This window comes from Cibotium barometz, chromosome 46 (genome assembly GCF_041138505.1).
Source record: "Cibotium barometz isolate CiBa-2024 chromosome 46, ASM4113850v1, whole genome shotgun sequence".
Lineage (NCBI taxonomy): Eukaryota > Viridiplantae > Streptophyta > Polypodiopsida > Cyatheales > Cibotiaceae > Cibotium > Cibotium barometz.
The window spans coordinates 39014920-39042834 of record NC_141091.1 but is presented as its reverse complement, the minus strand read 5'-3'; the positions used below and the strand labels follow the sequence as shown (position 1 = coordinate 39042834).

Genomic DNA, 27915 nt, shown 5'->3' with positions numbered 1-27915 from the left:
CTTTCATGCAATGTTAGGGTGTGTCTTCACAAAAAATAGTATTAATACCATGTTGTTAGGGTCTTCACAAATAATAGTGAGCCCTTTCATGCATCGAAGGAAATTGGTTCACTTATGTTGCTTTGTCAAAGATCATCTCCACATGAATTCCATAGTAAATTCAATATGAATTCCATAGTGATGATCAGAGAGTGCACTCAAATTACCCATTTGTAAAAGGGTGTCTTGCCGCAAATAAGTAAATGCTTATCAAAACATATCTACACTAAATCTAAAATTTTCAACTTTATACACAAAATAAATATCGGCCTGCTTTGCTTTGATGATTGACTGAGTAATAGCTATACTTAAAAACATTAAATGCTTATTAAAACCGATCTACACGAAATCTAAAAAGTTAAAAAAATAAAAAATACAAAAATGAACGAGGATTTCCTCCAATAGGTGAACCGAAAACCCATTCCTTAGATATTCTTGCTATAGGCAGGACTACAGGCGTGAACAGGGCCCCGGCGCCTCAGAGTCCGGACAACCTAGTGTGAAATCCCCCAGGGGAGACATTTTTCGCAATGCCTATTATCAAGATATTTGCCGAGACCTGGGAGTGGGACACGCTCCCTGCCAGTTCATCATATGCTGAACTCTCACCTAGCTGGGGAAGAGAGTGCCATGGCTGGCTCTGCGCTTCTAGGTTCTCACAGTTGCATAGTCTCACGCCTCGAGCTGCCTGCAGGCCATGCTGTGCAACAGCAGCCGCCCCTTGCGCCTCCCCAGCAGACAGCAGCCTTTGCGCCTCTCTGCAAGCTGAGAAAGAGGTTCTCCAGAGTTTCCATCGTGTGTGCTGCGAAGTCCTTGCTGGACCACCGCAGGGACACAGACGCCGCCTTCTTCAGCCAAGAACTGCACTGGAGGGAGGAAGTCCCGTCCGCCTTGCAGCGCTCTCTCTTGGAAAGCCAGTGGGCGTTGCAGTCTGTACAGAACCTGGGAGAAGAGAAAAGAAACCCTAATCTGGAAAATTCTAACTCCACGGGCGCTGTTGTGAGGTCGGGTCAGCCATCTGCGAGACAGCGTAGGTTAAGTGCCAGGTTGAGAGCAAATGCTGTGGGTTCTAACAACGGCGAGGTGGACTTGAGAGGTGTGGATTTTACCGTGCCTGAAGAGATGCCAGAGCGCAAGAGAAGGAGGGGCAAGGCCAAACTTGAGCCCCTGCATGACTTTGTCTCTTCTTTCCTCAGACCAGCTGCTGGATGTGGAATGTTTACCAAGGATGAAGAGCAGGGATTCACCAGACAGATGAGAATTCACCAAAGCCTCGAGAAGGCCAAAAGAAAGTAAGTCTGTGTGTGAGTGTGCACATCGAAGATGATGGTTGTTCACATCAAATTCAATTCCTCGCCTGCAGTCTTGTGCCATAAATTTAGCACAGTTGCTCATGTACAAAAAATTGAATGATAAACGTAACACGTCAACCTGCACTGGACCATTCTTGGATGACCATTCTTGGATGCTGTTGACATGCTTATGAATTTTCCAGTGGCTGTGTTTGCTCTCAAAGCATATTCACATAGCATTTGCAGATCTGATACCCAACAAGCACTGTGGCACATTCGCTTTACGAGTTGTGATTGCAAGTTTTAAGGTTAAACTAACAGCTGACCTTGATGATCAGGTTAGAGAAGAAACTTGGCTATGAACCACCATATGAGCTTTGGGCGCAGTCCGTTCAAGTATCAACTGGAGAGCTGCTTTCTATGGTGGCTGAGGGTGAGATTGCAAGGAACAAGATGCTCATATCCCATCTACGGCTTGTTGTTTCTGTTGCAAAGCATTATCAGAACCTAGGAGTGGACATGGCTGACCTCATTCAGGTTAGTTCACAAAAAGTGATGCTCAAGGTTGGTCAGATCTTGTTTGCATGGTGTTTCTTTCCCTCCTTTGGCCTGTTGAGTTTGCATAGCCTTTCACGCGAATGCTTCCTTCCATCCAGTGCAATGCTTCCTTCCATCCAGTGCTTTACTTTGGTACTGACTTTATTGAAGTATTTTTTGTTTCAATTTTAGATGCCATGACTTTAGTCTTGTCACATAACTTTCAGCCTGTCTGAGTTCCTCATATCTGGTGCTTTCTACAGGTATCCACAAGATAGCAAGACAGCTCATTGTAGTAGATAAATTTTTGGAAGCAAGTCACATCTTCAAATGTACAACTTGAGCTGCTGGTGTAATCTTATTGGTTTTCTAGATGAGTGGAAATCTTGGTCTTTAGTTTAGTCTTTGCAGGCTTGTGTGTGACATGTATAGAGCTCCCTTATATGTCGTATGAGTACTTAAAGACATGATCCAAATGATCTAACAGAAGAGAGAGAGACAAGAGATGTAGCCCTAATTTACTGAATATTACACTATCACTCACAACAAATGGAGCATAAGCATGGGTGCACTCTAAACTGCAAAAGCAGTTAGGAAGAGAAGAGGAAGAAAATGGTACACATCAAGTCCATTGTATATTGTGGCCTACTTTTGGGTCCAAGGTTGGACCAAAGATTGATGTTATGGTTGTGTGTACAATCGCCATGAAGTCGTTGTGTGCAACTTGGCACAAGAATGCGCAAAGTTAGCTAATTTTCTGCCATTCTCTAAGTGTCACATGCACCCTGCCATTGACTTGGGTGCCATGTGGCACATTAGTCACCATTATGTGCTAGCTTTGTGTCATGTGCATGCACATAGAAATGCTAAATCTCAGGCTAAATCCCTGATTTGCAGTAGATAAAGATTAGATTAAGGCGCAGGCTAGGCATAGATAATTACAGCAGAAGTCCGATATGCTCAAGATCTTGTCGGCCACGTGTAGGAGGGTATGTACTTTCTGTCGGCAGCATATTTGATTAATTGGACCATTTGGAGCTGGCTGACTCCTTAATCGGCCAGTTGGACTGGCAGCTAAAGGGCCTATAAAAGGCCATGTTAGAGATTGTTGTAGGCATCTCACCCCCTTAGGGAGTAGGTCTTAGACTAGGGTTTTGTTTACAGTCATTGTACCTTTTCTGTACTCTATGAATATACTGAAAATACAGCCATCTCTCTCTCTCTCTCTCTCTCTATTCTCTATCTATGTTGATTGTTGTATCAGGTGTTCCTTTGCAGTGCTTAGGGCTGAAAGAAGACTCCCATAGCTTCCACACATTACATTGGTATAGAGCATCAGGCTTAGCTATGCTAAGTGCTGTTGGTGTCCCAAAAGAAGTGTACATGTGTAAGGATAAAAAACACAGCATTTGTCAAGCTTCAAGACCCCCAGAAGCTGGTTGGTGTCAGGCAAACCCAAGGGAGAGTTTCATGAGTGTTGGTAGCCAGTTGGGGCTACCCCAAAAGCTTTTATGGAGGACTCCAAGGGATGAAGTTCATCTAAGGGGTGGAGCCAAGGGTGCTGGGATTAGTTTTCAAGAAGGATTCATGTTTGTGTTTAGGGAATGGGTAAGGAGGCAAGGGGACAAAGTGGAACAGATGGAGTTGATGGTGTAATTTCTTGTGGATGACTCCAGGCTCTTCGGAGCCCTATTCTTTAGAGCCCTTATTCCCCGGTTCTGCTTGCTACCATGAGGTTATAAATTGCACTTTCATATTAGGTGAATTTGGGCATGTTCTTGGATTCATCTAGGTATATCAAGTTTATCGATGTCATGCGCATGCACATGGACATGCTAATCCCAGGCTGAATTCCTGATTTGCACTAGACAAAGATTAGATTAAGGCACAAGCTAGGCACATATAATTATAACAGAAGCTGGATATGATCAAGATCCTGTCGGCCATGTGTAGGAGGGTGTGTACTTCTTGTCGCAGCGTATTTGATTTACTGTACCATTTTGAGCTGGCCGATAGCAGTGAGCAAGTTGGAATGGCAGCCAAAGGGCCTACAAAAAGCCATGTTAGAGATCATTGTAGTCATCTCACTCCCCTAGGGAGTAGGTCTTAGACTAGGGTTTTGTTTGCCTTTTGGGAAGGAGGCCATAGTCATTGCACCTTTCTGTACTCTATAAATATATTGAAAATACAACCATCTCTCTCTCTCTCTCTCTCTCTCTCTCTTCTGCGTCTATGCTGATTGTTCTTGCATGAGGTGTTCCTATGTAGTGCTTAGGGCTGAAAGAAGATTCCCAGAGCTTTTGCACGTTACACTTTGGTTCAGTGATGTGCATTGTGTTCCAATGTGAGCCCTAGTTGAGAGACATAGGTCATTTGCTATCTGGGTAGCCTTGGGTATCCACTCGTGAACCCTGCACATTTTTGTATTTTACTTGCAGTTGAGGTGTGCACAGATGTCTTGTACCTTATTAGGTCAAGTGCTGAGCGCAGGGCTCCCATGGGGTCTCTTGCTCTCATACCATAGATCGTGAATTTCACCATCCCACCCCCACCCATTCTCATTGACTATGCATATGTAAATGGAAGGGGCAACTGAACATGGAAAATCTAATCAATCATGAAATCTGAAAAAACACATAAGCATGCTAGATAAAACAAGATGACAAATCAGCACAGTACACCACACTAGGGGCCAGTAGATGGGTTGACACCCCCCCCCCCCTTATGGTTAGATTACCATAAAGGAGTTTGCTTCCAATACAACTTTGCGGGTGCCTAGGGTTCACCACACTGGCTGCACCTGTTTCTTCCAATACAATATGAAAACAAGAAAACATCACATAATCTGAATTTGCTGACAATTCTCAGCACAAGTGAGCATTCCCGGTATCAAGCACATGCAGGACAACTATGGACATCCCATAGCACTCCCACATCAGCCCGTGACAACTCAACATCATCATCTTCCTCCTGTCTGGCTCATAGAGCAAGTCGACCAGCCCTCAAAGGTTGTTTTCAGTAGTCGACCAGCCCTCAGTAGCCATAGAAGAAAGCGACCAGCAGTTGTGCACAAGCTTGCAAACCTCCGGTCGGAAGGAAAACTGTCTAGAAGTCCATGACCAGCTCTTCCTCCCTGTTTTTAACCTCTGTCCTTCCTCTATTCAAGCTGTAAATCAGCCGGCCAGCAGTGGAGAACATGCAGAAGGAGTCGGCCAGCTTCTCCCATGCATCTGGTGAACTTCACTCACGATGGATAGCTGTAGAAACTTGCCAACAGGCTGAAAACCAGCCGACCAGCCCTCATGCACCCTGAAAAGCACGTGCCCCCCTCCAATCTGGAGTTTTTGTCAATAATAGAGTCTGTCCCATTGAAAATAGCCCCCACGTGTGCTTTTCTAGTCTAGAAAGGGGCGCCTACGTGAAGGAGGTCCAAATAATGTCTAGTGCCCGGTCTTTGGCCGCCTCGTGTATTAAATAAGTCTGTGTACTCACTTATAAGTTGTCCGGTCACTTATAAGTGAGTGTGTACTCACTTATAAGTTGTCCGGTCACTTATAAGTGAGTGTGAACCTACACCCATAATTATTAACATGTGAACTCATAAAGCTGTAAATTGAGTTTTTGGGAATACTTACCACCTGCAAAACACATGTAGACCACCTGTCAATCCCAAACAGGTGTGCACGTACACGTCCACAGGGTGCCCAGGCGTCCCCGGTCCCATGGACAACATAGGCAGAAATCTCAGGCATTGTCCAGGCAAACAAGACAAGTCATCCAAAGATAAAATCAAAATCATGCACACACACGAGTGCAATTATATTGGAAGAAACACCCATCTGCTCAGTTGTATCCGATAAAATGTCCAGGGCCCATGATCCTTCCGGAACCTTCCCAGAACACAAGATCTCCAAGATAGCTAGTCCCAGGGACTTTCATCATGTTAGGCTCCATGGCCATACATGTACACCATGTTAGACCCCACAAGCCACACATGTACTATCATGTTAGGCTACACCAGCCATACATAGGCTCCATATGCCACACAGACACACCATGTCAGGCTACACCAGCCATACATGTATGTCATGTCAGGCTCCACATGCCACACATGAACAGTAGAAAAATAGAAGTTGGAAGGAATTTTGTGACAGCATATCTCTCATTTAGTCTCTTGCCTTGTTTTGACTTGCACCCCTAAACCTCCCGTCAGCCCCTACATTTGCATCCTCTTTCGCCATGAATTTGATCATGTATATGTGGACCACTTATTCCATGGAATCCCCACCCTAGATCTATCACTACCTCTCTAACATCACAACTCAACTCTCCTCTATTATCTATGACTCCATCCATGCCAACTTTCCCCACACCACACACTCTATGGCCAGCCTACGAGTGAGTTCCCAACCCCAGAATGGGTGGTATGATGATAAGTGCCGGACCACCAAATTGCGTCTCTTACGTCAGAGAGAACTTGGACAGATCACAATAGGTGAGATGCAGCGTAGCTTTCACTGACTCACTTGGTGCAAGAAGAGGGCTTCCTTGCCAGACAGAAAGAGGAATTGTATTGTATCAACTTTTCTTGAGTGAAGACAATTCGGAGGCTTCGCACATTTTGGATGAGAAGAAAATCCCACCCCCGTCACAGACATGCGAGGCTGCAATACATGGATCAACCTATACCATAAGTGGCACACATCCCAAGGCCCACATCCCATATTTTTTTTCCCGGGAAAAAGATCCTTCTATCAGTCAACAAAAAACCAGATGTTATGTGCAAGACATGCATTGGCTAATCCCAGGCTAATCTTGAAGAGGCAACAAGACAAAGACAGAGCAGAAAATAGATTTTGGAGCATGATTTGCTACTGCGGCATGGGGTCTGACTGATGGTGGCCATGGCGGGCTGTCGGCCATTATATACAGGTTTATATCCATTCGATTTGTCTAGGAAGCTGGTCGACCAGTAGTCAGTCGGTTTATTATGTCATGTCTAGCCTAAATAAGGCAGTTTGGCTCATCGTTTTTAGTATTCAGTCCTTGCTTGGGACTAGGTCATAGAACTAGGCTTAGTTTAGGTTTAATACCTTTTCATTGAAGGTAGTCTTGTAAGAATACTTGTACCTTTTTGTACGTTATGATATACTGAATACTCAGCTATCTCTCTTTGTCTTTTCTCTCTCTTGTGCATGCGTTTTGCATTAGCATGTTCCTAGATGGTGTTTAGGGCTGAAAGAAGACTCCTAGAGCTTCCGCATGTAACACTAGCCTTGAAGGGCTAAATACAACCAGAAGATACAGACTCGCCTCCATGTACAGGAGGGCAGGAATCAAAGAATCAAAAGGTGGAGAAAGATGCACTTCTCCAGGTAGTCCTTCAAGGGCGGCAAACTTGAGTGCGCATGATATGTTCCAGCAAATGATGTGAGCAATTGCAGAACAGAGTACCAAATTGGAAGAGCAAAAGGCGTAGATCTTGGTGCTGGAATAGCGCACCCGTTTTCCAGTCCCTTGTTCTCCGTCTCCTCCTCCCTCTCCTTCCGTTTCTAGATCCTGCCAGAAGATCCTCTACCGAATGACCCTTTTGAAGGGTTAGGACCGCAGTTGAGTTCGACGCTCGAGTTGCAGATGCGAGCAATGGAGATTCGAATGATGGAAGATTGTGCGGCAATATCCCGTGCTGTTGCACAAGAAGACACCAAGCGACGCGCGGAACACGAAAGATACCTTGCGGCTTTGGACGCAAGAATGATACCAGCGGCTTCCTCGAGTCATTTACCCAAGAAAATGAACTTCAATAAGTACAATGGTAAACTTGACCCCACAACTCTTCATTCCTGGTTGCATTAGTTTGAAGCTTATTTTGTTGCAATTAGAAAAAATGATACTGACAAAGTGAGATCTTAGTTGGTTCTTGGAAGGTGAGGCCATTCCTTGGTGGACCCAGTGGCCTCATGTCCACACCAGATTAGGTACAACGGCTTATGCTTGGGACGAGTTTGTCTTCGATCTTAAGTGGCGGTTTCTACTAACCCATTACCTTGAGCGACTCGAAGATGAGTTTAGGGGGATGCGTCAAAACGTGCAACGAGTCCTTCAGTTTGCCAATAAAATTTTGAACTTATGTTTGCAATTAGGCTTATTTGACGAGGACAAGAAAGGGCAGTTTCGTTATGGCATGGACACGCAAATCCAGTGGGAGGTGTGTATGTTTAGGCCAGCCACCTACGAAGATGCACTCTCACTTGCGCAGAGTGCTGAAATGAAGCACAATGGCGGAAAGCCCAAGACTTCCGAGCCTGCCACTCCCAAGGCAACTGCATCGAGGGGAAAAGGCCAGAACGAGACGGGGTCTTCCCCATGACAGAGCACGGGAGTCTCTGGCTCCAAGAACTCGACCAAAAAGCTCAGGCAAGCAAGATCGATAGGAAATTGAGTGTTGAGGAGACAGTTGAGTACAAGGAGGGTAGGTGTTTCTTTTGTCACACTTCTAGGGATTGTCCAAAGAAGACTACCATGCCACGGACAACCACCCCAATCCTGACGGTTTTCGTGGTGAGCCCAGCTCCCACATAGACCCCAACAATTGGTCCTACTTTTGATCCCAATGCTTCAGTTAGTGCAATCGTTAGCTGGGAGCTCCGAGACGAGCATGGCCATAGAGTCGTTGTCTTGTTTGACAGCGGTCGCACGGAGGATGTGTTTACGGAACAGTTTGCTCGATGAGCCTCTTTTGTCCCGACTTCGGTGGACAAGAAAGTTGAGGGTTTTAGCGCAGGTATGACGACGAGCATCAAGTTTGAAGCTCAAGGTGCTAAATTAGTCATTTAGGGCATAAAGTTTGTGCTAGATTTTATGGTTTCCCCTCTTGTAGCAGCGCACATAATTTTGGGAATTCAGTGGTTTCACAAGTTCCAGCCAGATATCGATCGGGACACGCACACTTTTCAGATTAGCCGGAATGTGTCCAAAGTCCCAGTGACCATTAAGTGCGAGCCAAGAATCCCGAACTTTCCTCTCATAAGCCATTTATAGGCTAAATGAGAAATCAGGAAAGGTGCACAGTGTGCGATGATATATATCCAGACTGCCTAGACCGTGGTGGTCAGTGCTTCAGAGAAGTACTAGGCTCTCCGTGACAAGTTCCAGAAGATTTTTCTTTGGGACAATCTCCCTCCCCAGCTTCTCCTGTCTAGACTGGAGGACCGCAAGATAAGACCTTCTCATTCCCGGAGTAAGTTTCCATACCGCTTGTCCAAGGCAATGGAATCAGAGTTGGACCGCCAACTCCAATAACTGTTGCAATTTGGCTTCATATGTCCCAGTGTGTCGCCATTTGCAGCATTGATCCTGTTCGTCAGGAAGAGGGATGTTTCTTCTCGATTGTGTGTCGATTATCGTACACTCAATAAGCTGACTATCAAGAGTAAGTTCCCGATGCCTCGAATAGATTATATTATTGAGAGGATAAATGGGGCCAAGGTGTTCTCGAAACTCGATTTAAAGAGTTGTGCACTCAATAAGCTGACTATCAAGAGTAAGTTCCCAATGCAAAATTGCACTTTTCCTCTCCAATTGAAGGCCCAAATGTGAAATTTCAGATTTTGGCCCCCAGCCTTCAGATTTTATGTATATTATCATTTTGGTCTATCGTTTCATTGTCCACTTGCCCGGTGTTGAAACGTTTCGTTCCAAAATAAATCGTTTCAGCAACGCTTCATTTTAGCTATCGCGGTGACCTTGATATCAACTAGGCTTTTGAGCCGACTTCATTTTTTTGTTACAGTCAGGGTTCTCTGTTGGAGATGTCCCTTGAAATCTAGAAAATAATCTTGTGTGTGTGTTTTTCCTGCCTAAATGTTTGTATCGCCTTCTGTTAATAAAAGGCTCTGTAGTTTCCTCGTTAACTCTGTTTTGAGTCACGCCCCGCGCGCGCGCGCGGGGGGGGGGGGGGTAGGGTAGGCTGAAGAATCTTATGTGTGGTCAAGCTTCATTTTGCAGGCTTGGCTACGATCTGTCGTATCTTGCCAAGTATGGCCATTGTGATCTTTTGCATCACGTGGTGCTAGTGAGACCAAATCACTATAATTATGAAGGCTATTCCTCATAACTCCACCCTCACTCTGAAGGGGGGTTTGTTGGGTATTTTGGAGTCTCGTGTACGTGTGTGTGTACCTCTGTTTATGTACCCGTATGTGTGTGTGAACGGCCCCTAAAAGGGTGTGAACACTCGCCTATGTGTGTGAACCCACCCTTAGGTGGATAAGATATTATGTGTGTAGTAAAAGCAGTGATGTCAATTGCCATGCCATGGGTCATTCACCTAGAGTATTTTGTGTGATTGCGAGTTAAAAGATAAGGTTTGCAACCTATAAAAGCATGTACTTGGTGTACTTCAAAATACATGTAATCAATCAACATTGAGTCACTCAATATCAACTCTCTGGGGCATTGTTATATTCTCTCTCTCTCTCTCTCTCTCTCTCTCTCTCTCTCTCTCTCTCTCTCTATCTATCTATCTATCTATCTCTCTCTCTCTCTCTCTCTCTCTCCTGGTCGCTTCTCTCAGTACCACCCTCCATAGCTGTACCTGTAGCAAACCCTAATAGGAGTATGCACCATAGGGGAGGTAGAGAATGAGGCCCACTATATCATTAGATGCCCAATGTATTATGAGATACGAGGAAGATTTCACTACCTTATCTGGGAGGGGTTCGGGCTAGTGGCACGAGTGATGCAATATGAGGATGAGAGATGTCTTGGGATGTACCTTATAGAGCTCAGACGACACAGGGAGAGAGTATTGAGAACATGTTGAAAGACAAGGCCAGCCCATACAAGATGCTACCTAGAGATCTAGCACTGATTTCTTCATGGCACGAGCATCCACATCAGCCACCCACGCGGACACCGCCGCATCAACATCAGCTCATACCATCAACTTCTAGGTATATATATACATATTAGCTCATACCAGCAATACAGAGGAGCCATATTCGTGTCCGAGAGGATTGCTTAGTGGGCAGGCCTACTCCATCCTGTCAGCATATATCATCTCGTGTTGGTGGCTTTTCTGGTGTTTACTGGGGACATTTCTATGCTTAGGCATTCCCCATGTTTTCCAATAACTTTCCCCTATTTTATGGGCCTTTGATGTGGGTTTCCCACCCTTTCATGGAGTTTTTTGAAAGAGTGCACAGAGCGGAAGCAAAGGGGCACTAGAATGTGCTGAACAGAGAGTGCAAGAGAGAGAGATATGGAGCAAACTATGCTGAAGATACTGAAGCAAAACAGTCCCAAGCAACAGACACTACAAGTCTCATAAGTGAGGGAGCAAATATGTACAGGACTGAATGAACAATGAGAGGCAAGCACCTCTTATTTATAGTTGAGGTGAGCTGGCCGATTGGAGCTGCAAAACAGGCTGACTGGAAAATGCAAGAAAGGTTGGGAAAAATCGCACAAAATACATAAAAAAGGGGTGGCCAGCCCACAAGCAAGGGCCATGCAAAAGGGACCGCAAGAACCCGTTCTTGGTGTAACAAGCCAATCCCAAAGATCCACGCCACGCAAGGCCGATTTCACCTTCACCTTCCATAGGGTGTAGTTGGAACCATCCAACTTTGCAGACTCAATGAACATATGAAGAGAAGTGGGTGCAGCCATCACAAAAGCTTGGGCTCAATCTCAAGAAAAAACGCACAAACTCTGAAGTAGAAGTGTCCTCCACAGGTACCGAGAGTGCCACCAAAGCCTGCAACACCAAAGACCCCCTCTGCAAACGAGCAAGCCCACTGGAGAGGAAAATGTAGCACAGAAGGCTGTTGTCCTCAAGAAAACAGGCCGCCTATGTCCCAAACTCCACGTGGAAAAGAAAACGCTGGTCAACAAGTACCTGATGGCTGAGTTGATGAAGCCAATCTGAAGGCGAAGCGACCAGCAGGTTCAGTCCAGAGAACGCAGCAGTAGAGGGCTGCAGATCTGTGAGAAAATGCAGAGGAGAAGGTGCTGAAAACAGGGCTGTATCTGGGGCAGCAAGGAGGTTGCTAAAGCGGGAGCAATGATTCCATGAATGAGTGCATAGAGCGGAAGCAAATGTTGGTCATGTCCACTCCCGGCTAGTTCAGGTGTGAAACTAGCTTTCTCACGGGCACTTTTTCCTGTGACTGGACACAGGTTTTTTCCTCGTGTGAACACACTTATGTGTGTTGGGCACTTTGCCCTAGGCCTTTTAGTACTCACTTGTACTTTCATTTCATATCATTATTGAGTACATCTTTTCCAGCACTCACGTTTCTCTGTGCTTGAGGTTGTGTGTGTGTGTGTGTGTGTGCATGCAAGCTTCCCTCCTACCCAACATTGGTATCAGAGCTTGGCTAGGGTTAGCATTAGGGTTTCTCTGTGCTTGAGGTTGTGTGTGTGTGTGTGTGCAGGCTAGCTTCCCTCCTACCCAACATTGGTATCAGAGCTTGGCTAGGGTTAGCATTAGGGTTTGCCCCCTGTTGCCCGTCAGAGCTTGAGCCTATTGCACACATCTGGAATTAGGGTTTTGCTGCATTAGGGTTAGGGTTAGGGTTTTGCCTGCAGCCGCCCTGCCGCTGCCCTCAGCTGCCTTTGCACGCTCCCGCTACGTTGTCCGTACGCCGTACTGTACGGCTCTTCTGTCGTCGCCACCGCTCTGCGTGCGCCGCCGTGTGTGCGTTGCCGCCGTCGCTTAGACCTGTGTGCGCCGTCGTCACCCGTCGCCCCTGCACCGCCGTCGCATCCGACGCCTGCCCGCCGTTGCTGCCGCGGTCTGCCTGGCGCCGCCTTCACGGTGCTGATCCAGCCCATATCTGCAACCGCCTGCACTTTGCCGCCCTATACTTGCGCCCTGTACCGCCCCCGTACGACGCCTGTCAGATATGCACTTGTCTCGATTTTGCAGAAATTGGCACTATTTGTAGGTAATTTTGGGTTTTGCAGGCACTTTTGGTTGGCATTGGAGTATTTCCCCCAAATTTTTGGGTATTACAGGCACATTTGGTTGGCATTGGAGCGTTTCCCCCAATTTTTTGGGTATTGCAGGCACATTTGGTTGGTATTGGGGCATTTCCCCTAATTTTTGGGCATTGCAGCACTTGGCACAGGTGACAAACGCATTAGCAGATTTACAGGTGCAGATCCGGTTCAGATGTGGTCTAATTGGTTGCCTAAAAATTAGGGCTTTTCTACATTGAGCCCATTTTTGGAGCATTCGACCAATTTACATTTGATCTGCCAGGATTTGAGCACTTGCAGCTCTTATAGGTGTCAGCTGATTGTGTTTTTCACGGCACATGTATACATTTGTGGTTTGCTGCAATATATGTATGCCATTGTGGATACTTTGACAGATTTGCATCATCGTGCAGTACACTTGCAGATTTGGGACATGCATATGTATTTCTCGTGGTGAAGGAGTTCTCTTTCAGTCCAGTGGTTATCCTGCTATTTATCTCCCGAATTTTTACGGTTTTGCTGGACATTGCATACTCTTGGTGACTTGTGACAGATTTGCTGTCCTATCATGGCCAACAGTAATAATGACCTCTTTGGAATGCTATCTCAAGAGGACAAGCTCAATGGGGACAACTACCCTATGTGGGCTTATATGATGCGTCATGTTTCTGTTGCCAAAAATGTATGGTTGTATGTGGATGGCACTGAGGAGCGTCCTCTTGTACCTGCTCCAGCGGAAGGTGAAGTGATTCCCGCTCATCCTCCTGTAGGTCCACCTCCTCGACTTCCTCCTACTCAGCAGCAGCGTACTTGGGATGCTAGAGATGCTCAGGCCCATGCATTGATTGCTCTCTCGTGCCGCAGGCATATCATTCCGCACATTTGATCTTGCACCACTGCAAAGGGTGCTTGGGATACCTTGGCGTCATTGTATTCAGGTCCAAGGTAGGATCAAAACGTACGTACGGATCCAATCCGTACCGTACATCCGCACGTACGGGGATCCGTACGTTGTTGTTGTTTTTTTTTTTGGGAGGGGGGGTTCGCCTGTGATTAACGTTTCGCCGTTTTGTTGTGTTTTGTTCTAAACTTTGTGCCTTTTGTGCGGCGTGTCTGCGTCTTGCGTCTGGACTCTGGAGGCCGTACGACCTCAACCCTCCGTATGTGTATTTTTACTAATGGTACGTATTTTTACGTACCTTAATTTTTTTCTCTCGTACCAAACAACGTATAGTACGTACGGATCCGTACAGTACATAACGTTTGGTACCACCTTGTTCAGGTCGCAATGAGGCTTGTGTAGCTTACCTTCGGGGCAAGCTTGAGACTGACCGCATGCTTGAAGGTGACTCTATCGATCAGCAGCTCATTAACATTGATGAGGTTTTGACAGATAGCTACCTTGTTTAGACAGTTTTGCGCAACTTGCCTGACTCTTATCAGACATTTGGCACCACTTTGCGGTTGTTGGCTGGCAATGCACCTAATGCGGTCACTTTTGACAACCTTGTGACTCTCTTGCTCAGTGAAGAGCAATCTCGTTCCAACAGGAACAACATGATGTCTGTTGAGTTAGCAATGGCTGCTCCTTTTCGTGGGAAAAGATCTGGGCCTAAACCTAGTCCATCGAATCCTCCCAAGACAGAGGACAAGCCTGAAAAGAAAAAGCGATGTAACTGTTGCAGGAAAACAGGGCACACCATAGAGGAATGCAGGAAGCGTATTGAGAGTGAAAAAAAGAAGCAGCTGGCATCTTCTTCCACAGGTGCAGATCAGGCCAATTTGGCTACGCATGTGTCAGCCTTGACACTTACATCTTCATTGCCTGCAGAGATGTCTTCTGATGCCATTGCTTTTGATGACTATGCTTTATAGTTTGTACTCCATGGTATGCATTGTCTGGCAGATGCATTTCAGGGGGGGATTCTACTTGCTCACATGCAGTTGGTGATGCCTCATGGTCACTTATGCTTGTTGACCCTTATGCTGGTCTATGCTAGACGCTTTCTCTTATGTGATGTCTATTGGAGATGCCTTTTATGCTGTTTTCCCTTGCAGCGGGATTGTTTCTACAGTGTTGACATTGTCACTTTCTCACATGTGATGTTTACTGGGAGTGCCTTTTACACACTTGGCCAGTGTCGGCTTGCTCTCATGGTTTTGACATGTCACATGTATCTTATTCATTGTGGAATTATGCATCTTTACATTTGCCATACATGCCACTGATCATGGCATCGCTGAGAGTTTACCTATCCTCTCATAGCATTGGCTGATACCCGCCTCGAGCCCCCACTTTCTCTCTCCATTTTCAGCTTTTCCCATTGCTGAATTTTTACTCTTATCAGCCCTACCATTGCTGATTTTTTCCTCATCGGATCCTCCATTGATGAGTATCACTTCTGTAGCTTACATTGCATGTCTCACAGGCATGACTTCTGGATCTTGTTGCCTTTACACATGCGTATATCCGCTACCTCTTCTTATGCTTATCCACTGGTGCAGTTACAGAGCATTGATGTGGATTACATGCAATTCAGCTTGGCATTTGGATGCTTGCCTTCAGGGAGGTATTATGCGATGCCTCTTGATTTGATGCAGTTGATGTCCACATAATCTTTGCCATGCATTTCAGGTGATGCGTTTATGTACTGCTGTGCTCTAGCATTAGCACTATGACATTGGGGATTCTCCTTTTCCCCGTCATATAGTACTTGCTTTTCCCATTGGCTCTGCAGTTCACTCTTACTGTGGAGCATAGTGCAGGGCAGCATTCACAGCTTTATCACCCTGCTGCTACCCGTTCACACCATTCACTTGAGGGGGGTTTGTTGGTCATGTCCACTCCCGGCTAGTTCAGGTGTGAACCCAGCTTACTCACGGGCACTTTTTCCCTGTGACTGGACACAGGTTTTTTCCCGTGTGAACACACTTATGTGTGTTGGGCACTTTGCCCTAGGCGTTTTAGTACTCACTTGTACTTTCATTTCATATCATTATTGAGTACATCTTTTCCAGCACTCTCACGTTTCTCTGTGCTTGAGGTTGTGTGTGTGTGTGTGTGTGTGTGTGTGCAGGCTAGCTTCCCTCCTACCCAACACAAAGGGGCACTAGAATGTGCTGAACAGAGAGTGCAAGAGAGAGATATGGAGCAAACTATGTTGAATATACTGAAGCAAAACAGTCCCAAGCAAGAGACACTACAAGTCTCATAAGTGAGGGAGCAAATATGTACAAGACTGAATGAACAATGAGAGGCCAGCACCTCCTATTTATAGTTGAGGTGAGCTGGCCAACTAGAGCTGCAAAACAGGCCGACTGGAGCTACTGGACTGGCCGACTGGAAAATGCCAGAAAGGCTGGGAAAAATCCCAAAAAAATATTTAAAAAAAGGGTGGCCAGCCCACAAGCAAGGGCTATGCAAAAGGGACCAAATGGGCACCATAAATGAGTAGAAACTGGGGATGAATGTGCTAACGTTTTTCACCTATTTTCAGGTGGTGTGAGGGACTAGGGAGCAGTCGGCCAGCTCATATTGGAGTATAAATATGTGCTGCCCTCTTTCTCACTTTCCATCATTCCTTGATCATTCTTGTTGATCACTTTGGTGAGCACCTTTAGCCCTCTGCCTACGGAGTCCACTCCTTGCCTACGGGCTGGTGCCCCACTCTTTTCTTGAGGATTAGTGCATGAGCGTTTTGTTGTTTTCTTTCATCTCTCTCTTGGAGCTTCAGCGTTTTTGTCATTTGTCTACATCTTTTCATTGCCCTTTGACATGGTACCAGAGCCCATAGACGTCTAGACCAGGAATCGCTGATTGGAGGCTGATTTTCTATGTTTTCACGCAATCTTGGTGGCTGTCCACAGTGTTTCAACTTTCGAACTTGCTTTTTCTTCTCTGGAGGGGCAAAGCTGCATTTTTTTCTCCTCTCTACTCTCTTTCTTTCCCACCCACCGTCCCTCCCTACAAGTGCAAAGAGCAGCCCTTGGGCTGTTTTGGTGGATTTATTTTTCAAAGGAGGTACATCATGGCACTCATCCAACCCTGGGCGGTTCAGATACCCACTCTTCCGACGTTTCCTTTAGATGCCAAGTTGGATGGCACAAACTACAACATCTAGAAAGTCATGATGGAAGTAGTCTTGGAGACTTATGATCTTTTGGAGTTAATCTCTCGACTGGTCTTCTGGCCCACAACCCGGACTCCGTAGAGGATGAGGATACGAGGGATGTCCATGCGCACGAAGCTGCTCTATGGGATCGGCTTAATGCTCGTGCTCAGTCATTCATTCTTCTCAACTCTCAACCCTCAGTCATCGCTCACATCAAATGGGATATCCATGCATATGTTGCTTGGAAGAGACTCTCCGACATCTACGACCAGAAGACATCCATGAAGAGAGTTTCCTTGAGGCTTCAAATGTTGAAGCTTTCACCCACTGATTCTACTTCCATGCGGGAGCGCATCAACAAAGTGGAGTCATTGCGATTTGAGATTTCTAGGTGCAGGAAGGAGATTTCCACCGAGGATATGGCCATTCGGCTACTTGCTCAGTTGCCCCCAAAATATGAGTTTCTGTTCTTTGCTTCTTACCTCAGGATAGAGAGAAACCATTACCTCGGGTGAGCTGGTGCCTATGGTCCTTGATCAAGAGAGTAGATTCAAGGATTCTTCTTCAAAGAAAGGTAACCAGGATTTTCTTTGGATAGAGAGGGGGGCAGTCTAACAAAGGCAAAGGTGGGGCATCTCCTTCTAAGGACTCTAAGGACTCCAAGGATGCAAAGCCGAAGGAGTCTTCAACTTCTAATTCTTCAGGCAACCAAAAGGTTTGTGATTATTGCTCCAAAGAGGGGCACTTATGGCAACAATGCCGGAGTCGCATGTGGGATTTGGAAGGGAATTCAAAGGACAAAGGCGCAACCTCATTGCCTATTTATAGGCTCTTGAACAAATAGAAGAGCAGTCGGCCAGCCGACTGGCAGTATATTCCCATAAATGTGATGCGCCCTGCAGCCGCCTCAAATGTGGTCTAGCCGACAGCCTTCTCTTGCAGCCGATAGTCCCCTCTTGCAACCGCCTGGTCATCCTAGTTCCCTCTAGCCAAATCAACACTTGATGCTCCAACTTTTGGTTCTTATCATTCTTTTTCTGGCTGCCCCTTCTGGACTAGCTCCAGAGAATGTCCATGGCAATTTCATGCACATGACATCCCCCTCTGCTAAACTTGATGACGGGATTCCCACTTGTTCTTGGATGACTGTCATCATCCCATTCTTTTCCCAAAGTCCCTCTGTCATCCATCCAACTCTGGCAACCCTTTTCACTGAAAACCCGGCTCGGTCTCGAAAACCACTCTGACACTGAATAAGATCTATGCATCTGTTCCCTCCAGTCCCCAATCCATTCTTGCCCCGACTCTGAACACTGTCTTGGTCTTCATTCCTGAGAAATGAGTCTGGCACTCTCACATCACCCCTTGGAGGATAATCCTCCCTTGGGACCGTTGCCCAAGAACCTATCTGGCTCACAGGACTGCCATCCCCTCTGGCTATAATATGCGGAAGCTTCGGAGAAGGATCGGTACTTCAAAACTCAAAAAACAGCACTCTTTTCGCGACGGAATTAACGCACAAACTGAAAGACGATGTGAGAGAGAAGGGGGAGATGGAGAGGACACAGTATTGGGTCCCAATTACCCTCTGTAGGGCCCCCACCACGGATGGTGTATTTGCTTTATTAGAATGATGTAAATCTGAAAACAAATACAAAGTACTTGACCTTTTCTTGGCTGGAAAACCTGCCCTTGACCTTCAGTCCTTCACCCCTTTGCTTTAGCAATGTTCTTGGCTGTCCTGGCCCTTGGTTGCTTGGAGCTCTTGGTGAATTATGAGATGACTACAATGAATTCTTGGCTGGGCTTTTATACTTCTCATATCATCCAGTCGGCTGGCTTCAGGGAGCTCCACGACTGAGTTTTATTAAATAAGTGTTTTCACACTATGAATACCTTCTGTCCAGCCTGCGCATGTGTTCACACTGCTGTCCAGCCTGCGCAGCCTTCTGGGGCAGCATCCTGGCTGCTGGGCACCATGCACATGAACCAAGAAGAGTCCCCTGACTGCTGGACAGCCCTGCGCAAGGGTACTGTACTGCTGGGCAGTCTGTGTGGGCTGTCCCACACTTGGCTGACAGCCATTCTAGACCTTGTTGCCCAGCCGGCTGGCTGTCCCAAGGTCCTAAGGCTGGCCGACAACCCTTCCAGCCCAAGCCATGGCTGGTGGGCACAATGTGGGCCCTCCTGGCCCCTTGGGGGTGGTTCTACACCTCCCCCATGCCTACACTACAAGTGCAAGTGCAAGATCTTCTAACTTGGGGTAGCCCTATGGGCTGGCCCCATCTCTACATGCAAACCTACATGCCTACAGAGGCCTGGCATCCAGTTGCAAACCAGATACACAGCACATCTGACATCATTCCAGAGGGAGACTCACAGCGCGGACTGGCACTGCTTCATGTGCAGGACAGTGCACACCTGACCTCGGACTCATGTGCAGGACAATGCACACCTGACCTCTGACGACCGAGATGGATCCCTGGCTGACTCGTCCCGGACTGGGCTCACATGGGACCAGTTCACCATCCCAGGTCCTGCACCTTCTGTACAGAAATGTCTACGTGGCATCCAAGTGCGGGATGCACGTGACATCCCCTTCTGCTTAACTTGACGGAAGCTGCATAGCCTCCAAATAATCCGTCAATAATGCCGGATAGTCTTCGAAAAATTCTTTGTCGAGCCATACCGCTTCATGAGTTCCTCGGTCCTGAAACTTCGTGAGAAACTGTCGTAGTCTTCGGCCTGAGCCATGCTTGAAACGGTGCAGAAGGATCTGTTCTGGAACCATTACTTCTGCTTCATCAATGATGTCTGGTTCCGCTTCGTCTTTGACCTCTGAAGGGGGTGGACCTGCATATGGCTTTAATCAACTGACATGAAATACATCGTGCATAGTCCAACTCGGAGGTAGCTTTAACTGCATAGACACCTCATTAATCTTTTTCCGGATGGGGAATGGTTCGAAGCTCCTGAAAGACAACTTTGGGCATCGCTTGCCCACCTGCTTCAATCTTTGCTTCATAATCCGAAGATACACCCAATCTCCTTCCGAAAACTTCATGTCCCTTCGGTCTTTATTGGCCTGTCGAGTGTAGGCCTCTTGCGCTTTAGCCAATCTGTCTTTAACGGACTCTAGGATCTCCTGGCAAGACTCCGTCACTCTGTTCGCCTCCGGTACTGAAGACGAAGTCCTGGTTAACAACGACTGGAAAGGCCTTCCAAACGCTGCCTCATATGGAGTCCTGCCAATAGCTGAAGAAAAAGAGTCATTCAAAACAGCTTGAACTAAAGGCAAAAACGATTCCCACTTACCTTGCTGATCGTGGACATAACACTTCAGCACATCAAAGGCCAACTGGTTGTATATCTCTGTCTGGCCATCTGTCTGTGGGTGGAATGCACTTGAAAAATTCAACTTAGTACCAAAATTATCAAACAATGCCCTCCAAAATTGACTGGTAAACTTGGCATCTCGGTCTGACACTATGGTCCTAGGAATCCCACCAATCGGGTACCAATGCCGAATGAATAGCTGGGCGACATCCTCGGCGGTCACATTGGCCCTGCAAGGAATAAGCATCACAAATTTGCTGAACCTGTCAACAATAGTCAAACACTGTGTATTACGCTTACTCGGACTGGGAGGCAGATTTGTGACAAAGTCTATCGAAATGTCCTGGAAAGGACCCTCAGGAATCGGCAAAGGCTGTAACAACCCTATCTTCTTTCCACGAGGAGCTTTCACCTTTTGACAAATGTCACAGCGTTGTACATATGTAAACACATCACGCCTCATCTTTGGCCAATAGTATTGCCGTTCTAATTTCTCCAGAGTCGAATTCGTGCCCCTATGACCACCTGTAATGGCGTCATGGGCATCATGGAGAAGAGCTGCCCGGAATGATTTCATGACACACAGTCGGCCTTTGTAGTAAAGCCAACCATCGCGTATCAGAAAATGGCATGGTCCTGTGGCATCCAATGCCTGTTCCCACTGAGCACCGAATTCCTCGGAATCCGCATACGTGTGCTTCATGTCTTCTAGTCCAGTACCAACAAGGTCAATTCTAGTGGTCTGAATCGCAGATACTTGTCCCTTCCTGCTCAAAGCATCGGCCACTGGATTGGCCTTTCCTGGAAGGTACTCAATCATGCCACCAAACTGCTGGAATATCTGACTCCAGCGGTGTTGTCGATCACTCCACTGTGCACTTGGCATCGTCTGAATCCAGCGCAATGCCTGATGGTCAGTGCGGACCTCGAAGTCACGGCCATACAGGAAATGTTTCCAATGTTTCAAGGCCTGTATAACTGCTAGGAGTTCACGATCATAGACTGAGTAGTTCTTTTCGGCGGGCAGTAACTTACGAGACATGTAAGCTACCGGATGACCATTCTGTTGCAATACACCTCCAATTGCGATGTTACTCGCATCGGTGATCACCTGAAATGGTTCGTCCCACGAGGCAAGGGCTAAACAAGGCGCTTCTGACAAAGCCACCTTGAGGTTCTCGAATGTCTCCAACGCTCGTGGAGTCATTCGAATCTTTTGCCTCCTTGTTTTCACTCCCTTTAGCAGATCGGTGAGGTCTGTCGAGAGATCAGAAAACTTGTCAATGTGGGTGGAATATGCCTGGCATATACCCACAAATGATCTAATGTCATAAGCAGTCTGAGGTACTTCCCAGTTAACAATCTCGGCCACTTTAGCCGGATCAAGTCGAATGCCTTCGGCACTGATTATATATCCCAAGTAATGTACCTGGAACAGATAAAATTCTGACTTTTTTTCATTGACATAGAGCTCGTTGCTTTCCAGCAACTTAAGGACTTTCTCCACATCAATGTCATGCTGCTCAACTGTAGCTGAAAATATGAGTATGTCGTCCAGAAATATGAACACACACACTCCAATCAACTCCCGGAAAATACGCATCATCATGCGGTTAAATGTAGCTGGGGCGTTCGTCAAACCAAATGGCATGACCACAAATTCATAGTGGGCCCGTTCTGTACGGAAAGCTGTCTTGGGGATGTCCCCCTCAACAATCCGAACCTGGTGGTACCCACTCTTTAAATCCAATTTAGAGAACACCTTAGCTCCATTCAGCCTCTCGAGAATATAGTCAATTCGAGGCATCGGAAATCTGCTCTTGATAGTCAGCTTGTTGAGTGCACGATAATCGACACACAACCGAGAAGACCCATCTTTCTTCTTGACAAATAAGATCGGTGCTGCAAATGGCGACACGCTGGGGCGGATGAAGCCAGCTTGCAACAATTCTTGGAGTTGGCGGTCCAACTCCGATTCCATTGCCTTAGAAAGGCGATACGGAAACTTGCTCGGGGGTTCCGAGCCTGGGAGGAGGTCAATCTTGTGATCCTCCGGTCTGGACGGGGGAAGCTGGGAGGGAGACTGTCCTGAAGAAAAATCTTCTGGAACTTTTCATGGAGAACCGAGTACTTCTTGGAAGCACTGGCCACCGTCTGGGCTGTCTGGATGTAAATCATCGCACACTGTGCGCCTTTCCTAACTGCTCGCTTAGCCTGCAAGTGGCTTATGAGCGGAAAGTTTGGAATACCTGGCTCACACTTAATGGTCACCAGGGTATTTGACACATTCCGATCGATCTGGAACGTGTGCTTGTCCCACTTGACATCAGGGAGAAACTTGTGAAACCACTGGATACCCAAAATTATGTCTGCTCCTACAAGAGGGGCAACCATAAAGTCACGCACAAACTCTATGCCCTGAATCACTAATTTAGCACCTAGAGCTTCATACTTGACGCTCGTTGTCATACCTGTGCTAAAACCCTCAACTTGTTTGTCCACCGGAGTTAGCTCGAAACGGGCACGCCTAGCGGCCTCTTCCGTGATCACATCCTCCGTGCTGCCGCTGTCAAACAAGACAACGACTCTCTGGCCACCTATGTAGCCAAAGGACTTGAGCAATTCGTTGCGCTCATATTCCTGGTCATGGGCGCCCTTCTGCTTATCTTCGAGCTCCCGGCTAATAATTGCTCCAACTGAAGCACCGGGGGTTGAAGAACTAGGGGTAGCCGCTGGGGTCTGTGTGGGAGCTGTGCTCACCACGGAAGCTGTGGAGGCGGCGGCGGCCTTTGGAGGCTTCTTCGGACAATCCCGAGAAGTATGTCCTTTTGTGTGACAAAAGTAACATCTACCCTCCTTCCTGTACTGAGCAAGCTCCTCAGCACTCAACTTGCCACCTGTCTTGCCTGCCTCCGCTTTCTGGTCTGGAGTAAGCTTAGACGCATTGTTCGAGTTCTTGGAGCCAGAGGCTCCCGGGCTCTGTCCTGGGAAAGACCTCGTCTGGTTCTGGCTTTTGCCCCCCCGAGGCGGTAGCCTTGGGAGAAGCCGGCTGGGAAGTCTTGGGCTTGCCACCATTGTGTTTCATTTCTGCACTCTGTGCAAGCGAGAGTGCGTCCTCAAAGGTGGCTGGCCTAAACATACGCACCTCCCATTGGATTTGCGTGTCCAGGCCATACAAAAACTGTCCTTTCTTGTCCGTATCAGATAAGCCTAATTGCAGACACAAGGTCGAAATTCTATTGGCAAACTGAAGGACTGGTTGCGCGTTCTGACGCGCACCCCTGAACTCGTCTTCGAGTCGCTCAAGGTAGTGGGGCGGTAAAAACCGCTGCTTAAGGTCACGGACGAACTCGTCCCACCCATAAGCTGCCATACCTGATCTGGTGTGGGCATGAGCCCACTGAGTCCACCAAGGAATGGCCTCACCTTCCAAGTACCAACTGGCTAAGATCACTTTGTCAATATCTGATTTCCTAACTGCGGCAAAGTAAGCTTCAAATTGATGTAACCATGAATACAGAGTAGTGGGATCGAGTTTACCATTATACTTACTGAAATTCATTTTCTCGGGAAAATGATTCGAGGGCGCCGCCGGTGTCAATCTGGCGTCCAAAGCTCTGAGGTAACGCTCGTGTTCCACTCGTCGCATGGCGTCGTCTTCGCGTTGTCGAATCTCCAATGCGCGCATCTGCATCTCAAGCAAGGAGCTTGGCTGCGGCTGTGACCCCGCGAGAGGGTCCCTGTGACGAGGATCTGGTATCTGGGATACGGAAGGAGAGGGAGGAGGAGATGGAAAACGCGACGCTGGAGAGCGAGAACGCTCCTCCAGAGCCAAAATCCGCGCCTTCTGCTCATCCAACTTGGTTGTCTGGTCTGCGATTGCTCGCATCATCTGCTGGAACATGTCTTGTACACTCAAGCCGGGTGCCCTAGCTGGGCTGCTTGGTGCACTCTGGTCCCATGGTTCTGGTTCTCTCTCGTCGCCGAAGTTCGCCATAGCGGGAAAATGCAGTTCCTTTCCGGAACGCAATCTGACCATCCACTATCTATGTGGGAGACTTCCGGAGGCTTCCGGAGGCTAAAAACCAACCGTCCTTCGAGGGACAGGAGTCACTCCGAAAGGGGTAGTCCACCGGTGTCTAAAAACCAACCACACGAGCGAAAAAATTTTCTGGTTTTCTTTGCTGAATCTTTGTCCTTGAAGTGAGCTCTGATACCACTATAATATGCGGAAGCTTCGGAGAAGGATCGGTACTTCAAAACTCAGAAAACAGCACTCTTTTCGCGACGGAATTAACGCACAAACTGAAAGACGATGTGAGAGAGAAGGGGGAGATGGAGAGGACACAGTATTGGGTCCCAATTACCCTCTGTAGGGCCCCCACCACGGATGGTGTATTTGCTTTATTAGAATGATGTAAATCTGAAAACAAATACAAAGTACTTGACCTTTTCTTGGCTGGAAAACCTGCCCTTGACCTTCAGTCCTTCACCCCTTTGCTTTAGCAATGTTCTTGGCTGTCCTGGCCCTTGGTTGCTTGGAGCTCTTGGTGAATTATGAGATGACTACAATGAATTCTTGGCTGGGCTTTTATACTTCTCATATCATCCAGTCGGCTGGCTTCAGGGAGCTCCACGACTGAGTTTTATTAAATAAGTGTTTTCACACTATGAATACCTTCTGTCCAGCCTGCGCATGTGTTCACACTGCTGTCCAGCCTGCGCAGCCTTCTGGGGCAGCATCCTGGCTGCTGGGCACCATGCACATGAACCAAGAAGAGTCCCCTGACTGCTGGACAGCCCTGCGCAAGGGTACTGTACTGCTGGGCAGTCTGTGTGGGCTGTCCCACACTTGGCTGACAGCCATTCTAGACCTTGTTGCCCAGCCGGCTGGCTGTCCCAAGGTCCTAAGGCTGGCCGACAACCCTTCCAGCCCAAGCCATGGCTGGTGGGCACAATGTGGGCCCTCCTGGCCCCTTGGGGGTGGTTCTACACCTCCCCCATGCCTACACTACAAGTGCAAGTGCAAGATCTTCTAACTTGGGGTAGCCCTATGGGCTGGCCCCATCTCTACATGCAAACCTACATGCCTACAGAGGCCTGGCATCCAGTTGCAAACCAGATACACAGCACATCTGACATCATTCCAGAGGGAGACTCACAGCGCGGACTGGCACTGCTTCATGTGCAGGACAGTGCACACCTGACCTTGGACTCATGTGCAGGACAATGCACACCTGACCTCGGACGACTGAGATGGATCCCTGGCTGACTCGTCCCAGACTGGGCTCACATGGGACCAGTTCACCATCCCAGGTCCTGCACCTTCTGTACAGAAATGTCTACGTGGCATCCAAGTGCGGGGTGCACGTGACACTGGCTTTGTGGAACACCACCAACAAACCTCTTGGGAGCTCTTCTCGATTCTGTGTTCCTTGCCTTGGGCTTCGTATCCGTGTACTTTCCTGTACCTTGGACCTGTACACCATCATATGGGACTGAATCAATGTTTAGCTTTGCTGAGCCTAATGCTCTGATACCAATGTAACACGCGGAAGCTCTGGGAGTCTTTCAGACCTAAACACTACTGAGAACATGCTGATTCAAAAACGCAGACAGAAGGGAGAGTAAAGAGAGAGAGATATGCTGGAAATTCAGTATATTCTTATGGTACAAAAAGGTACCCTAATCTACAGCCATAGGCTGCCTTACTTAAAAGGTCGAATACACCAAAATCTATCCTACTCTAAGGACCCTAAGGACCCACCCCTTATGGGAGTGAATGAAAAACACAATGAGCATCCTTGCCTATTTATAGGCTCTTGAACAAATAGAAGAGCAGTCGGCTGGCCGACTGACAGTGTATTCCCATAAATGTGATGCGCCCTGCAGCCGCCTCAAATCTCGTCCAGCCGACAGCCTTCTCTTGCAGCCGACAGTCCCCTCTTGCAGCCGTCTGGTCATTCTGGTCCCCTGTAGCCAAATCAGCACTTGATGTTCCAACTTTTGGTTCTTATCATTCTTTTTCTGGCTGCCCCTTCTGGACTAGCTCCAGAGAATGTCCATGGCATTTTCATGCACATGACACCTTGATTGATCTTGAGTCCGAGACTCCTCCTCCAGTGGTTGAGCATGCTCTTCCTTCTTGTTCCCACTCTCCTCGTTGGATTTTGGACAGCGGTGCCACACAACACGACTTATCACAAGGATTGGCTGATGAACTGCAGCAACGTTGTGGCAGAGTTGCCATTGGAGATAACTCTACTGTCCACATTCTTGGCGAAGGGACAATGCCCCTCATTCTGGATGCTATTGGAGGGAAGTACACCTCGAGAGTGCTATATGTGCCATATTTAGGATTTCATCTCCTTTATGTACACGGGATTTGCAAATTGGGTACTAAGGTGGAATTTATGGAGGACTCAGTGATCATTCAACACCCTCTCATTGACAAGATCCTTTGGCAAGGCATCGAGGACCATGGCCTCTACAAACTCATGGCTCTTTACTCTCACACATTTGGAGTTGGTTCATGCGGGTTTGTTCGGCTCGATGACACTCCGTCTCTTGGTTCTGCTAGTTATGTTTTTTTCTTGGTTGATGATTTTAGCCGGTATACCTAGGCCTATTTTCTCAAATCCAAAGATGAAACTTTCGACAGATTCCAAACATGGAGAATCTTGGTGGAGAAATAGTTGGGACACTATCTTGACTTTACGAGCCGAAAAGCAGGCAAGTTTACTTCTCGTCAATTTAACCACTATTGTGAGCTACATGGCATTCAAGGGGAGTTTGCCAATACAGGTACTCCTTCAGAGAGCGGCGTGGTGGAGTGGAAGAACCGAACGGTGATTGAGATGGCTTGGACAATGTTGGAACATCGGAGTCTCCCTCAAAATCTTTGGGCCAAGGTAGTTGCTACTGCTGTTTATATTCTTAATCGGTCCCCTACTACTACTCCCAAGATAGATCCCCTTTCAGGCCCACCTCGGTAGAAAGCCTGCAGTTTCTCATTTTTGGGTTTTTGGATCATATGCATTTGTTCATGTACCTGATGGTGACAAGGGGAAGCTGGACGCTAAGTCCAACATCATATTTTGGTTGGTTACAGCCCATAATCCAAAAGGTTATCGGCTATAAAATCCTTCAGCCTCGAAGATCATTGTTAGCAGAGATGTGGTGGTTGATGATGTAACATGCGGAAGCTTCGGGGGAGATCGGTAACTTCAATGCTCAGAAAAACAGCACACTTGTCTCGTGACGAAAATAACGCACAAAACTGAATGTAGATGTGCAAAAAAATAGAGAGAGAGAGAGAGGGAGAAAAGGGACACAGTATTGGGTCCCGAATACCCTCTGTCGGGCCCCCACCACGAATGGTGTATTTGCTTTATTAGAATGATGCAAATTTGGAAAGAAAATACAAAAAACTTGACCTTTCATGGCTGAGATAACTTTGCCCTCGACCTGCAGTCCTTCACCTCTTCTGCGTTAGCTCATCCTTGGCTGTCCTAGCCCTTTGATCAGCTTTAGCTCTTGGTGAATTATGAGATGAATGACCTGAAATGAAGCATGGGTATTTATACCCTTCTGAACAGCCAGTCGGCTGTCTC

At 47.3% G+C, this 27915-nt stretch overlaps 1 protein-coding gene across 1 annotated transcript in view; it reads left to right on the top strand.

Moving 5' to 3' along the window:
- Nucleotides 1-594: 594 nt before the first annotated feature.
- Nucleotides 595-27915, top strand: part of LOC147612199 (uncharacterized) — a 55450-nt gene continuing 28129 nt past the window's right edge. Inside the window, exons 1-2 of the mRNA XM_086784090.1 lie at nucleotides 595-1331; nucleotides 1670-1868. Of these exons, the coding sequence (XP_086640216.1) occupies nucleotides 634-1331; nucleotides 1670-1868 (897 nt within the window). The 5' untranslated portion in view covers nucleotides 595-633. The remainder of the gene's footprint in view (nucleotides 1332-1669; nucleotides 1869-27915) is intronic.